Consider the following 16,642-nt stretch of genomic DNA (forward strand, 5'->3'; position numbering starts at 1 on the left):
TTTGATAATGACATCAGGTATAGCCTTTTCTTCAGTTGCACTTTCAAATTCTTCTGCATGTTCTGGTTTATCAGCCTTTTCTCCAACTAGGCTGCCACTATGACCATCAAGTATATCATTATCACTCTGGTCAGGTGTCACACTGTCAATCTGCTTTTTGACAATATCACCATGTGCAATTTTCTCATCTGTTGCACTCTCCTGTTGAATAATTGGCATATCTATGATATTAGGATGCATTTTACTCTCTTCATGTTCAGATGCCATTCTGTAGCCCTGAGTAGCCAAGTCGACACTGTTTCCTGCAGGGCTTTCCAATTTTTCTTGATGTTCTGCTGTAACCTGGTCTGTGTCTGTGATTTCAGGTTCAGAAGAAAAGTTTGTTTCTTGTTCAAGGACTTTTGTTTTATGTGATGTAAGTATGTCAGAATGTTCTGCAGAAGAATGTGCTGCTTTTAACATACACACATTGTATGTGTGAGAAGCAGAATCGCCAGCAGGTTTATAATGGTTATATCCTTCAGAAGATTCATGTTGTTCAAGTAACACACACACTTCAGATGATGTGCCATTTTCAATAGTAGCAAAGTTTAAGAACTGATCTGAGTGTTCATCGCATGTAATGTCACCTATGGATAAAACAGCTAAGATAGAGTAAAAAGATTCACAAGTAACAAAAGCATATTTCCTTTGTATAAATTACACATTGCAGTTTCCGACACATAAAGTAGAATGACATTGAAAAATGTATATAGAAAACATAAGCATTCATGCCAAATAAAGACGTGCAAATAAGCATAGAGTGCCACAAGATAAACTGTCTCACTTACTTGCTTGTGTTCTCTATTCAATAGCTTCTTAGACAAAACATAGCAACCTTACCTGTAATAGTATGTTCTTCTCTAGGTGCATTAACAGTGCTATGTACAGGTGCAAATGGTATTTTTTCTATTCTTTCAAATTCACTTGGTTGTTCTGCTTTAAGTACATGCTGTCCATCTGGACTGTCTCGCAGAATGCCAAGCATATCATCTTCACTCCAGTCAGGCTTCATAATATGAGCATGTTTCATATCAACTTTTCCTATCACTATCTCATGATCATCTATTGTTTCTTTGACTCTTTCAAATTCACTTGGTTGTTCTGTTTTAACTACATGCTGTTCATCTGGCATGTCTCTTGGAATGCCAAGTATATCATCTTCACTCCAGCCAGGCTCCACAATGACAGCATGTTTTAGATCTATTTTACTTTCATCTATCTCATGATCATCTATTGTCTCTTCGACTCTTTCAGATTCACTTGGTTGTTCTGTTTTAACTACATGCTGTTCATCTGGCCTGTCTCTTGGAATACCAAGCATATCATCTTCACTCCAGCCAGGCTCCACAATGACAGCATGTTTTAGATCGATTTTACTTTCATCTATCTCATGATCATCTATTGTCTCTTTGACTCTTTCAGATTCACTTGGTTGTTCTGTTTTAACTACATGCTGTTCATCAGGTCTGTCTCTCGGAATACCAAGCATATCATCTTCACTCCAGTCAGGCTTCACAATATGAGCATGTTTTATATCAGCTTTTCCTCCCTCTATCTCATGATCGTCTATTGTTTCGTTGACTCTTTCAGATTCACTTGGTTGTTCTGTTTTAACTACATGCTGTTCATCAGGCCTGTCTCTTGGAATACCAAGCATATCATCTTCACTCCAGCCAGGTTCCAATATGACAGCATATTTTTTATCATTTTTTCCTGCCTCTATTTCATGATCTTCTATTGTTCCTTTGACTCTTTCGAATTCACTTAGATGTTCTGCTTTTACTACATGTTGTTCATCAGGTCTGTCTCTCGGAATACCAAGCATATCATCTTCACTCCAGTCAGGCTTCACAATATGAACATGTTTTATATCAGCTTTTCCTCCCTCTATCTCATGATCGTCTATTGTTTCTTTGACTCTTTCAGATTCACTTGGTTGTTCTGTTTTAACTACATGTTGTTCATCTGGCCTGTCTCTTGGAATGCCAAGCATATCATCTTCACTCCAGCCAGGCTCCACAATGACAGCATGTTGTATATCAACACTCCCTGCTTCTATTTCATGATCATCTATTGTCTCTTTGACTCTTTCAGATTCACTTGGTTGTTCTGTTTTAACTACATGCTGTTCATCTGGCCTGTCTCTTGGAATACCAAGCATATCATCTTCACTCCAGCCAGGCTCCACAATGACAGCATGTTTCAGATCTATTTTACTTTCATCTATCTCATGATCATCTATTGTCTCTTTGACTCTTTCAGATTCACTTGGTTGTTCTGTTTTAACTACATGTTGTTCATCTGGCCTGTCTCTTGGAATGCCAAGCATATCATCTTCACTCCAGCCAGGCTCCACAATGACAGCATGTTTTATATCAACACTCCCTGCTTCTATTTCATGATCATCTATTGTCTCTTTGACTCTTTCAGATTCACTTGGTTGTTCTGTTTTAACTACATGCTGTTCATCTGGCCTGTCTCTTGGAATACCAAGCATATCATCTTCACTCCAGCCAGGCTCCACAATGACAGCATGTTTTAGATCTATTTTACTTTCATCTATCTCATGATCATCTATTGTCTCTTTGACTCTTTCAGATTCACTTGGTTGTTCTGTTTTAACTACATGTTGTTCATCTGGCCTGTCTCTTGGAATGCCAAGCATATCATCTTCACTCCAGCCAGGCTCCACAATGACAGCATGTTTTATATCAACACTCCCTGCTTCTATTTCATGATCATCTATTGTCTCTTTGACTCTTTCAGATTCACTTGGTTGTTCTGTTTTAACTACATGCTGTTCATCTGGCCTGTCTCTTGGAATACCAAGCATATCATCTTCACTCCAGCCAGGCTCCACAATGACAGCATGTTTTAGATCTATTTTACTTTCATCTATCTCATGATCATCTATTGTCTCTTTGACTCTTTCAGATTCACTTGGTTGTTCTGTTTTAACTACATGCTGTTCATCTGGCCTGTCTCTTGGAATACCAAGCATATCATCTTCACTCCAGCCAGGCTCCACAATGACAGCATGTTTTAGATCTATTTTACTTTCATCTATCTCATGATCATCTATTGTCTCTTTGACTCTTTCAGATTCACTTGGTTGTTCTGTTTTAACTACATGTTGTTCATCTGGCCTGTCTCTTGGAATGCCAAGCATATCATCTTCACTCCAGCCAGGCTCCACAATGACAGCATGTTTTATATCAACACTCCCTGCTTCTATTTCATGATCATCTATTGTCTCTTTGACTTTTTCATATTCACTTGGTTGTTCTGTTTTAACTACATGTTGTTCATCTGGCCTGTCTCTTGGAATGCCAAGCATATCATCTTCACTCCAGCCAGGCTCCACAATGACAGCATGTTTTATATCAACACTCCCTGCTTCTATCTCATGATCATCTATTGTTTCGTTGACTCTTTCAGATTCACTTGGTTGTTCTGTTTTAACTACATGCTGTTCATCAGGCCTGTCTCTTGGAATACCAAGCATATCATCTTCACTCCAGCCAGGTTCCAATATGACAGCATATTTTTTATCATTTTTTCCTGCCTCTATCTCATGATCTTCTATTGTTCCTTTGACTCTTTCGAATTCACTTAGATGTTCTGCTTTTACTACATGTTGTTCATCAGGTCTGTCTCTCGGAATACCAAGCATATCATCTTCACTCCAGTCAGGCTTCACAATATGAGCATGTTTTATATCAGCTTTTCCTCCCTCTATCTCATGATCGTCTATTGTTTCTTTGACTCTTTCAGGTTCACTTGGTTGTTCTGTTTTAACTACATGTTGTTCATCTGGCCTGTCTCTTGGAATGCCAAGCATATCATCTTCACTCCAGCCAGGCTCCACAATGACAGCATGTTTTATATCAACACTCCCTGCTTCTATTTCATGATCATCTATTGTCTCTTTGACTCTTTCAGATTCACTTGGTTGTTCTGTTTTAACTACATGCTGTTCATCTGGCCTGTCTCTTGGAATACCAAGCATATCATCTTCACTCCAGCCAGGCTCCACAATGACAGCATGTTTTAGATCTATTTTACTTTCATCTATCTCATGATCATCTATTGTCTCTTTGACTCTTTCAGATTCACTTGGTTGTTCTGTTTTAACTACATGCTGTTCATCTGGCCTGTCTCTTGGAATGCCAAGCATATCATCTTCACTCCAGCCAGGCTCCACAATGACAGCATGTTTTATATCAACTGTTCCTGTCTCTATCTCATGATCGTCTATTATTTCTTTGACTCTTTCAGATTCACTTGGTTGTTCTGTTTTACCTACGTGCTGTTCATCTGGCCTGTTTCTTGGAATGCCAAGCATATCATCTTCACTCCAGCCAGGCTCCACAATGACAGCATGTTTTAGATCTATTTTACTTTCATCTGTCTCATGATCATCTATTGTTTCGTTGACTCTTTCAGATTCACTTGGTTGTTCTGTTTTAACTACATGCTGTTCATCAGGCCTGTCTTTTGGAATACCAAGCATATCATCTTCACTCCAGTCAGGCTCCACAATGACAGCATGTTTTATATCAACTTTTTCTGCCTGTATCTCATTATCATCTATTGTTTCTTTGACTCTTTCAAATTCACTCGGTTGTTCTGTTTTAACTACATGCTGTTCATCAGGCCTGTCTCTCGGAATACCAAGCATATCATCTTCACTCCAGTCAGGCTTCACAATATGAGCATGTTTTATATCAGCTTTTCCTCCCTCTATCTCATGATCATCTATTGTTTCTTTGACTTTTTCATATTCACTTGGTTGTTCTGTTTTAACTACATGCTGTTCATCTGGCCTGTCTCTCGGAATACCAAGCATATCATCTTCACTCCAGTCAGGCTTTACAATATGAGCATGTTTTATATCAGCTTTTCCTTCCTCTATCTCATGATCATCTATTGTTTCTTTGACTCTTTCATATTCACTTGGTTGTTCTGTTTTAACTACATGCTGTTCATCTGGCCTGTCTCTTGGAATACCAAGCATATTATCTTCACTCCAGCCAGGCTCCACAATGACAGCATGTTTTAGATCTATTTTACTTTCATCTATCTCATGATCATCTATTGTCTCTTTGACTCTTTCAGGTTCACTTGGTTGTTCTGTTTTAACTACATGTTGTTCATCTGGCCTGTCTCTTGGAATGCCAAGCATATCATCTTCACTCCAGTCAGGTTTCAAAATAGGAGCATGTTTTATATCTATTTTACTTTCATCTGTCTCATGATCATCTATTGTCTCTTTGACTCTTTCAGGTTCACTTGGTTGTTCTGTTTTAACTACATGCTGTTCATCTGGCCTGTCTCTTGGAATGCCAAGCATATCATCTTCACTCCAGCCAGGCTCCACAATGACAGCATTTTTTATATCAATATTCCCTGCCTGTATCTCATGATCATCTATTGTTTCTTTGACTCTTTCATATTCACTTGGTTGTTCTGTTTTAACTATATGCTGTTCATCAGGCCTGTCGCTTGGAATAACAAGCATATCATCTTCACTCCAGTCAGGTTTCACAATAGGAGCATGTTTTAGATCTATTTTACTTTCATCTGTCTCATGATCATCTATTGTCTCTTTGACTCTTTCAGGTTCACTTGGTTGTTCTGTTTTAACTACATGCTGTTCATCTGGCCTGTCTCTTGGAATGCCAAGCATATCATCTTCACTCCAGCCAGGCTCCACAATGACAGCATTTTTTATATCAACATTCCCTGCTTGTATCTCATGATCATCTATTGTTTCTTTGACTCTTTCATATTCACTTGGTTGTTCTGTTTTAACTACATGCTGTCCATCAGGCCTGTCTCTTGGAATGCCAAGCATATCATCTTCACTCCAGTCAGGTTTCACAATAGGAGCATGTTTTAGATCTATTTTACTTTCATCTGTCTCATGATCATTGATTGTTTCTTTGACACTTTCAGATTCACTTGGTTGTATTGTTTTAACTACATGCTGTTCATCTGGCCTGTCTCTTGGAATGCCAAGCATATCATCTTCACTACAGCCAGGCTCCACAATGACAGTATGTTTTATATCAACATTCCCTGCCTGTATCTCATGATCATCTATTGTTTCTTTGACTCTATCAGATTCACTTGGTTGTTCTGTTTTAACTACATGTTGTTCATCTGGCCTGTCTCTTGGAATGCCAAGCATATCATCTTCACTCCAGTCAGGTTTCAAAATAGGAGCATGTTTTATATCTATTTTACTTTCATCTGTCTCATGATCATCTATTGTCTCTTTGACTCTTTCAGGTTCACTTGGTTGTTCTGTTTTAACTACATGCTGTTCATCTGGCCTGTCTCTTGGAATGCCAAGCATATCATCTTCACTCCAGCCAGGCTCCACAATGACAGCATTTTTTATATCAATATTCCCTGCCTGTATCTCATGATCATCTATTGTTTCTTTGACTCTTTCATATTCACTTGGTTGTTCTGTTTTAACTATATGCTGTTCATCAGGCCTGTCGCTTGGAATAACAAGCATATCATCTTCACTCCAGTCAGGTTTCACAATAGGAGCATGTTTTAGATCTATTTTACTTTCATCTGTCTCATGATCATCTATTGTCTCTTTGACTCTTTCAGGTTCACTTGGTTGTTCTGTTTTAACTACATGCTGTTCATCTGGCCTGTCTCTTGGAATGCCAAGCATATCATCTTCACTCCAGCCAGGCTCCACAATGACAGCATTTTTTATATCAACATTCCCTGCTTGTATCTCATGATCATCTATTGTTTCTTTGACTCTTTCATATTCACTTGGTTGTTCTGTTTTAACTACATGCTGTCCATCAGGCCTGTCTCTTGGAATGCCAAGCATATCATCTTCACTCCAGTCAGGTTTCACAATAGGAGCATGTTTTAGATCTATTTTACTTTCATCTGTCTCATGATCATTGATTGTTTCTTTGACACTTTCAGATTCACTTGGTTGTATTGTTTTAACTACATGCTGTTCATCTGGCCTGTCTCTTGGAATGCCAAGCATATCATCTTCACTACAGCCAGGCTCCACAATGACAGTATGTTTTATATCAACATTCCCTGCCTGTATCTCATGATCATCTATTGTTTCTTTGACTCTATCAGATTCACTTGGTTGTTCTGTTTTAACTACATGCTGTTCATCAGGTCTGTCTCTTGGAATACCAAGCATATCATCTTCACTCCAGCCAGGCTCCACAATGACAGCATGTTTTAGATCTATTTTACTTTCATTTGTCTCATGATTCTTTATTGTCTCTTTGACTCTTTCAGGTTCACTTGGTTCTTCTGTTTTAACTACGTACTGTTCACCTGGCCTGTCTTTTGGAATGCCAAGCATATCATCTTCACTCAAGTCAGGCTTCACAATAGGAGCATGTTTTAGATCAACTTTTCCTCCTTCTATCTCATGATCATCTATTGTTTCTTTGACTTTTTCAGATTCACTTGGTTGTTCTGTTTTAGCTACATGCTGTTCTTCTGGCCTGTCTCTTGGAATACCAAGCATATCACCTTCACTACAGCCAGGCTCCACAATGACAGTATGTTTTAGATCTATTTTACTTTCATCCATCTTATGATCATCTATTGTTGCTTTGACTCTTTCAGATTCACTTGGTTGTTCTGTTTTAACTACATGCTGTTCATCTGGCCTGTCTCTTGGAATACCAAGCATATCATCCTCACTCCAGCCAGGCTCCACAATGACAGCATGTTTTATATCAACATTCCCTGCCTCTATCTCATGATCATCTATTGTTTCTTTGACTCTTTCAAATCCACTTGGAAGTTCTGGTTTTACTGTATGTTGTTTATCAGATCTGTCATGAGGAATAACAGGCATGTCCTCCTTGCTGCAGCCAGGTTCCACAATGTGAGCATGTTTTATATCTGTTTGTTCTCCCTCTGAGTCATGATCATCTTTCATTTCTTCAATTCTATCAAGTGCAGTTAGATGTTCTGTTTTAACTGCCTGCTCTTTATCTGGTCTGTCAGTAGGAGTCCCAAGCATGACGTCCCCGCTCGAGCCAGGCTCTGCAATGTAAGCAGATTTTATATCTGCTTTTCTTTTTTCAATCATCCATTCATTTGGATTTGTTTCTGTTTGCTCTATATCAGATTTGTCTATTGGAACGCCAAGAGTGACAGGCTCTACAATGGTAGCCATTATATTGTGAACATTGTACTTCCCTGTCATATATCTCCCATCCCCTTTGTTTTCATCTACCTGCTCATGCTTTTCTTGTGGTACTGAAACTTCATGACTAGTAATCTTATCAACTGAACCTGATATATAATCACTTTTCTCGTTTTCACCTGGTAGAAATTGTTCGACAGAAGTGCCATTTGTTGATGTTTTTGTTGTATCAGGTAATTTTAGGGATATAGACAAAACATCTTTTCTTGGTCGATCTTCATTTTCAGATTGAGGTGCAACATGTGCAATTACTTCAAGATCTTCAACTTTTTCAGATACAATAAGTATACCATTATTTTCATTTTGCAATGGTATGTTGTCTTCTATGTGGATGGCATTATTACCTTTCTCTAGATATTCTTCTATGTTTGGTTCACCTGTTGATTTGACAACCACGATCCCATGGGGTTTCTCATTTTCACTACCGTGTTCTTGTTTCTCCACAGGTATCCAGTCAATTTGAGGTACTTTATGTTTAGTAATCTTTTCTACTTGAGGAATGAATGAACCAGGTGGAATGTCTGAATTTTCAGTTTCAACTAGCGTTAAAATAATGTGTTCCTCATCACATTGCTCCCGCTTATGGAGTTCAGTCTTGTGTATTTCTGCTTGTATAGGTAATGTAGCACCTTTGCTTTTCTGACTGTGTGTGTGTGGAGCTGTGTATTCATTTTCATTACTAATGACATGCTGCTCATTATCAAATGGCAAATGGCTTGATGGGTCACTTGGTAAAAGCTGTACTTCACGGTTATTAGTGGCATCACCAATTACTAGGGTTTGATCAATGTTATGTGCACACTCAGATTTAGAAGGTTGTTCTTGCCCTATCATATATTGTTCAGCAAGGGCTACACCAACAGGGTCATTACCTGGTGTTTTTATTTCACCAGGTAATTTCTGAGATATCGACAGAGCACATTCATCTCGTTGATCCTCATTTGCAGACTGAGGTGCAACATGCTCAATCTCAGGTAGTTCACCTGGAGGCTGAATCAAGGTTTTTCCCTTAAGTTCTTCAATATTTTCAGATACAGGAAGAACACCTTCATTAGCATCAAATGCTAAAGCTTGCGATTTATCAGGTGCAAAATGTGCTGCAGTAATTTCTTGCTCAGCTGCAGATAATTGTGCAGGACTTACAGTTTGACCTATCAGTGATGAATGTATTCCATCAACCTCATCAGAGGCGTCTTTTGACTTACTATTAGACCTTTCTAGTTTGAAATATTCAACTGGCTCGTCAGCTTCAGCCTTATGATTGGTCATTGATTTCTTTACTTCTACATGGTCTAAATGCTCTGTTTCATCAGGATAAATAGTTGAAGAATGTTCATAGTTAAGTTCAAGTCCAGAAGGTGAGAGAGGCGGGTGAATGGAATATTTATCTTCAGAGTGCGAAGCAATAACAGAAGAAAGTTCAGAAATATCAGCTCTGTGCATAGAAAGGATTTCAGGAGAAGGATCACTCACAACAAATTCACTCGGAGAAACATGCACCTCACCTGGTTTGGTCTTTTTACTGTTGAGTTCTTCCCTTTGCTCTGTCAATACTGCATTCATTGCTTCTGCATGCAGCTCAGATTTCACACCATGCACTACATCTCCTTCATGCATAGGAGCAGTTACAATTTGTGCATGCTCAGCTTCAGGCATTTCATGCACCTCACCTGATTTGAAAGTGGCTTTTCGCCTTTCTGGACTATTTTCTCTTGATCGTTCCCAGGATTTGTCATGCAAATGAGCAATTTCAAGTTTTTCTTTTAAATCTGTACTGGCATCAACAACAGGATTTAACATGTCTGAGCGCTGAAGGTTGGCATACTGTAAGCCTGTCTGTACACCTTCCTCTGCTGTGTGTCGTTTGTCTTCTTGTGTATTAAGTGCATCTACCTGCTCAAATCCTACGGCAGCATCTACATGGGCATTTTTTGCTAATGACATTGTTTGAGATTCATGACCTGGTTGCCATGAGCTGGGTAAAGTCTCCACTAACTCCCCAGGTTGTCCATTTGGTGGAGAATGAATTCCAGAGTCGATAGTACTAACTGAAGGGAATCTTCCATTCAAAGATCCATCACAAGTTTCAGAGATATCCTTGGTTTCTTCATATTGTCCACCTGCATAGTTAAGTTTACCTTTTGTGATAACTGATTCTCCAACTGCGGTTAGGGGTTTTTCCCCAGGTTTAGCCATATGTTTAAAATCTCCAGAGTGATGTCTCTGTTCTGCTGTTTCACCACAAGGCAGATCATGCCCAAGCACACCAACATTATTCTGTTCACTGAATATTGGTTTTCCGTACTCATCCACTGCCCGATGAACCTTGCTTGACTGTTGTTGATGTTTTGGATCTTGTATTGATGCAGTTTGTGGTGACACAATCTCTGTTACACCTTCAGCTGCATAAAGGGCTTCATCACCAGGATGTACTTCAGCAACAACAACTTCAGTCATGCCTGGGAAAAACTTCTCGGCAGCAGCTCTCCTCACAGCAGCCCTTTCTGCAGCTAAATCATCTAATTCCTCACTTTTTTCATTAATGGTCCTGATCTCTTCCTTGTAACTCTCCATTTCAGCTCTCAAAGCCTAACAAAATGAGAGACAACTCAAGTTAAGCAATACCCACTGGGAAACAAACAAACAATCAAGGTCAGCCAAAAAGAATACACAGATTTTAAAATTGGAAAATATTCAGCATTAGCCAAACGGAATCAAATAAATCCTAATACACATAAGATTGAAATGTTTAGTTTAGTTATATCAAGCATGTGCAATACATTTTGTTTACTGAACATTACTTACAGGGGTAGTCAGTGCTGCAATGCTGTATCAGTTATTGCAATTGAATATACTTAAAAATCATTTCAAACTATCACCACTTTATTATTTAAGCCCTTGTATACCTCCCTGGGCCATGTGTTTAAAAAGATAAATACTACTTACATCTGTAATACAACATTATGTAAACATTATTTATTTTTTCGCGCTATCACATATCACATATATGTATTTTATAAAAGTTGTTCATGTCACATGGAATTCATCAACTGACTGTTTAGTGGTAACTGGAGTTACTCTAGTTGTGTGGCTCTCTTGGCAAGCACATAATGTAAGGGAGTTATAGACTTCTTGTTGTAGATATTTTACTATATAAATTGATTTTGCAGCGTGGCATCAAGGTTCCTTTTTCAAATTCACCCAATGTTTGTAAAATATGAAAAGTGTATAGCTTATTGATTCTGATATCTGAATAATTTTAAGATCTCTGAACAGCCAAGAATATGTATCAACTTTCTGTTGTGGAATTAACACCAGCACCCAATCAGTGAACAGCAACCAGTGGACAAGATCAACTTGTCGATTTTCACTGTGCAAATATGATATTAAACACCATTGCAGTTGACTTCCCCTATTAAAGCAGGAAATGTTGGTGAGCTGAAAACATGTACACACAATCATATATGATGTATTATTATAGCAATGAAGTGAGAAAATAAAGACAAAATATGAACCCTGACAAGTTGACAAAAAGGTTGCTGCATGTTTTCAGTGACCTGATAATGAAATTACTTCCTGTGAAAGAAAGTAAAGATCAGAGAAGAAACAGATGTTGTTGTCACAAACAACAGGAACTATGAAAAGAGAAAACATGAATTAATAAATCTAAGATGACACGTTATCTGTTGTTGAAGCATATGTTGGAAACCATGAAAAAGAAGATGTAATGTTAGCAATGAAATACGCAATGAAATAAGTGCTTGGATGAAACTGATTAATGTTAGAATATGTAGTAACATGATGAAACCTCGCCAAGTTTTGAATAACAAACACACACTTGGTTTTTATTGTAGCTTATATTTTCACGTGTGAAAGTACAATTAATAATGGTATGGCTTAACCAGAAACAGTAATTGATGTGCAATAAATGATATAGCACACAGTATGGTGTAAGCCATGACATTGTTCTTTGATATTTTACAAACACGCCAAACCAAGCAACCTATTTGATGAGTAACATACAGTATGTTCTGCTAATTGTTTCTTCAGACCATCAAAACTGGTAGGTGCCACAGGAGTGGCATTCAGTTTCTCTTGGGCCTCTTTCACTTTTGTTGTCAGTCTCTCAACCTCACTGTAATACTCTTCCTGTTGGATTAATGAGTAGGAGTTGTCTAGGTGAGTTCACTAAATCTACAGTTTATTTAAAAAGCAAACCCACAGTACCAATACATGCAACAGCAAGCAGTTAGTCTTATTTTTTGTTTAAAAATGCTATAAGTTGGGAAGAATATTTTTTTTATGTGCAGGGTCACATTTTGGTACATTTTTTCACATTCCTAAATTTCAGAAAGCCCAAAAAATAGTTACATTTTAGAGTTATCATTAAGTTCATATACTCTGCTTTAGATTCCAAAAATATAATATGCCAAAAAGTAATGATCATTTATTTACAGATTTAGAGTTGACTATAGGTGAATTTAGAGGTGTATATTTCGGAAGATAAGTTCATCCCACAGAACTTTGCAAGGCATCATTGAAGTAAATTTGAAAGATGCAATATAAACAAAAATCATGCATTATGCCCATTAAGAATCTCTAGAATTATTATTAAGCAGAAATATTATAATAATATAAATATATTAATAATATAAACAGAAAAGATCTTCTAAAGACAATGTACAAATATAAGAAGCAAATACAACATTCGCATCACAACATACAACATTCACATCACAACACTAAACAAACTATATATCATATCACTGGCAAGCCATAACCAACAGAAATCACCATACATAACAAATTACTGGACCAGAAGACCAGAAATTAATTTCTTCTACCTTTTTAGCAACAGCTTCTCTTAACATCTGTTTGTGACCAGATATAGCATCTTGAATCTGTACTATATCTTCCTGCATCTTTACATGGGATGGATCTTCAAGTGGACTAGCATCAACTGTATCAACAGTAGCAGTGATCTCTCTTTTCTTAGCTCTAATAGCTTGCAGTCTATCTTTGTAGTTGTCAATTTCAGAAGACAATTCCTGTATGGGCAAAGGTATTACAATTGTTATTACAAGCATAAAATAATAGAAATATGCTGAAACAAGTTATTTAGTATTCTAAAAAGTTTTTGACTGCAACTCACATTATGAAGCTTATGTGTGTGTAATTATATATATTTTTTTTGGTAATGTCTGAGATTTGGCATGTTCATTTCCAACTAATCACTGCAAGGCCATAGAACCATGGCACTTTCCATGATTATGAGCTCAAATCTTGTATACAGGTGATGTCATTTATATATGTTTATTTGTTAGTGTTCACACACTAAGAGATCGTTAGTAGTATTGTCATTCTCACCTCATGTTTCTCCAGCTGATGGACAAGTTCTTCATCATCCAAGTTGGGATCAAAAAGTTCTTTCTTGACATGATCAATGCATTCTTTTAGTTTCACAACACCAGTTTCGCATTCTTCCCACTTTCTCGCTTTCTCATTCAAGATGTTAGCCCGTTGTTTAGCCTCTTTTTCAATTCCAATGGCATGTTCTGATATATCAGCTGCTCTCTCTTGAAGCTCTCCAGCATTATAAATCTTACTAAGTTTATCCGTGGCTGATTTGAGAAGTTGTATTTTGTGCAACACTGGATCTGAAATCATGAGGACCTCCTACACAGAATAAAACATACGCCAAATATATATTACTATCTCGGTATGAGCTCATGATGTTTTATACAATGTTTATCATAGCATTTATAGATATATTGGTGCATTTCCTTGTAAACGATTCAAGTTAGTAAAATGGGCATCAAAATTTCAAAATATGAATTCACTTTAGACACTATGTATAAATTGCTTATATACATGTTATTATAATTTTCTAATTTTAACAACTACTTTTATGAGTTATGTTGGTGGAATTCACACACAATGGACTTACTTGATGTGAATGAAGCTGGTGCTTTATGCCATCAAGATTGTCAACAACAATACCAGCTGTAACCACAGGCCTACTTTTTTCTAACCATTCACCAACAAACTCAGTTGCTTCCTGGTAGTCAGTCCACATGATATCGGCTTCCTCCAGTTTAGCAGTCTTCAATTCAGCACTGCGTTTGAGCTCTGCATAATGGTTTTGGATAGTTGTAATGGTAGCCACGACAACTTGTTTCTCATTTTCTTTTTCTGTTTGTTCAGTGATAATCTGTGCATACTCTTGTAAAGCATCCACCATTTCTTGGATCTGGTCAATATCTTGGCATACTTCCTATGAATCAAATGTAATGTAAGCTAATTCAATTCTTTGGTAATATAGAAATAAATCTTCTCTGAAGCCATTGATTGAAAAACAACTCAGTATTAATTAAAACAAAATCAGCCATTTTGAATACATGTATAATGAATATATAAAATTTGAACATAGTCAGTCAAAGCATGTCAGAGATAAGGCTCTAGAAGCCCATTCATTAAAACAAAATGGCCACTAGTCAGCCAAAAAATAAAAAAACGTGCATCAGGAACCCATAATGTATGTCTAATGTATGTACCAAGTTTGAACAAAATCCATCAATAAATGCCAAAAATACTTGATATTTGATGATTTTTTTAACATGAATAAGAAAAGTTGATTGATATTATTGTGATTAATCAGATGTTTATAAAATATCAAGGCATAAACCACATCAAATAACCACATACCTTATGTCCTTGTACATCTTCTGGTATACTGACAATGTCTTCGTTAACCTGCTCCTGTGACTGCTGTAACTGCTTCTCGGTCATGTCACATTCACGTGCAAAATTCTCTCTCAGTTTTTTGGCTTTAACTAAAGTATCATCTTTGTCAGCAAGTTTAGCATTGATGTCACTCTCCAAACACTTTAGTTTATCAAGTTCTACTTTGATTTCTTCAGGTACTGGAGCGTCCTTTGCCGAGTATCGCTGTTGTTGTACTTGTGTTTGTTCATCCAAGATGTGTAACTTAGATATCAAAGCCTCTTGCAGTTCCTACAAGCAAACATATGGATGAGTTAATGGCAATTTAATGACTTCCCAGATTTTGGATAATAAACCCTTTGGGTGTAGCTACACATATTATAACCAATATTTAATTAATTTCCTGTCATACCTTCTTCTCTTCTATCTTATGTTCAACATCAGCTGGTGTTGGGCCAATAGTACTATCAAGTGCTTGTACATTTCCTTGCGATGTCTCTAAGAACTCTGCAACATTAACAACCTCAGCTTTGAACTTCTCTCGCTCAGCCAGTTCCTTCTCTATACCATGTTGGATTTCCACTGCAGATGTCTGAACACTGTGGGAAAATCAATGCAAGACATTTCTCCTTAAGATTGCAAGTAGTCATTTTCTTTGTCTGAAGGTTTGCTTAAATATGCCAAAACATTTTGGATAATATATTTTAGAAATTAAAACACAGTGTTTTGAAACAATGTGAAATAACAATATCATTTACTTTTACAAGCTGAGCCAAGATTTCTGAATTTACTTTGAGAATATTACAAAAATATAATGTCACTGACAGGTAAGACTAAAATTTGCTAAAGGGCACTAATCACCAGCTGTTTAAAGTTTAAAGCCTTAAAATATATAAATCCGCAGAATAAAATTCAAGTATTGAAATGATAAATCTAAAGTGCAAAGCAGGCAAATCCAAATTACCAGCCAATTTTTTCTTCAACTTTCTTGATGTCTTGATCAACCTGAGGAACAGTGTCTGGTTCTTGTCCAACTGACTTCTTTGCTTCCTCCATTCTTTCTTTCAATGACACAGCAACTTTCTTTACAACATCAAACTTGCTCTCTGCACTCTCTGCTGATTCAACAGCAACCTGTTAAATGACATCTAGTAAGTGAATCCTACAAGGCTTGGATGATTATAATATCTACTATCATTATAATAATTATTGACAATGATGGTTTTACAGTGGATTACAATATATAACACGGATTCCTGTGAGTATGGTAATGGTCGATATCTGATTGTAGTAAGTCACAACTGTGCCTCTGAGTTTGTACCAATGACTGCAGTGGGTCACTGTTAGTATATTGAGATGCTGGTATACTTATCTGGAGTTGTTATTATAAGTGCAGGTAGTTTTGGATTTACAGGTTTACAGTTACAGCATAGTGGGCTGCTGGATACCAAGTACTGCAGCGCATGAAATTCACTGAAGCCATTAAAGGCAATTGTCTAGATGACCTATTTGTGTTCCTTTCATTATAAACATGTATCCAGATATTCCTTAATAATTTCCAAGCACTTTTATTTGGGCTTTTTTCACTAGAGTTCAAGTCCTGGTAATGGGACTTCAGTATACATTACATCCACAGCAAGGTGAACTTTT

General features: G+C 37.2%; 1 protein-coding gene across 1 annotated transcript in view; it reads right to left on the reverse strand.

Annotated features, from left to right (window-relative positions):
* Positions 1–16,642, reverse strand: part of LOC100367791 (nesprin-1-like) — a 157,857-nt gene that overhangs the window by 51,688 nt on the left and 89,527 nt on the right. The window contains exons 86-93 of the mRNA XM_085505423.1: positions 15,957–16,126; positions 15,405–15,591; positions 14,975–15,283; positions 14,217–14,543; positions 13,637–13,945; positions 13,114–13,317; positions 12,293–12,418; positions 883–10,858 (exon numbers count right to left, since the gene is read on the reverse strand). Of these exons, the coding sequence (XP_085361549.1) occupies positions 883–10,858; positions 12,293–12,418; positions 13,114–13,317; positions 13,637–13,945; positions 14,217–14,543; positions 14,975–15,283; positions 15,405–15,591; positions 15,957–16,126 (11,608 nt within the window). The remainder of the gene's footprint in view (positions 1–882; positions 10,859–12,292; positions 12,419–13,113; positions 13,318–13,636; positions 13,946–14,216; positions 14,544–14,974; positions 15,284–15,404; positions 15,592–15,956; positions 16,127–16,642) is intronic.

This window comes from Saccoglossus kowalevskii, chromosome 2 (assembly GCF_978046115.1).
Source record: "Saccoglossus kowalevskii chromosome 2, keSacKowa6.1, whole genome shotgun sequence".
NCBI classification, from domain to species: Eukaryota; Metazoa; Hemichordata; class Enteropneusta; family Harrimaniidae; genus Saccoglossus; species Saccoglossus kowalevskii.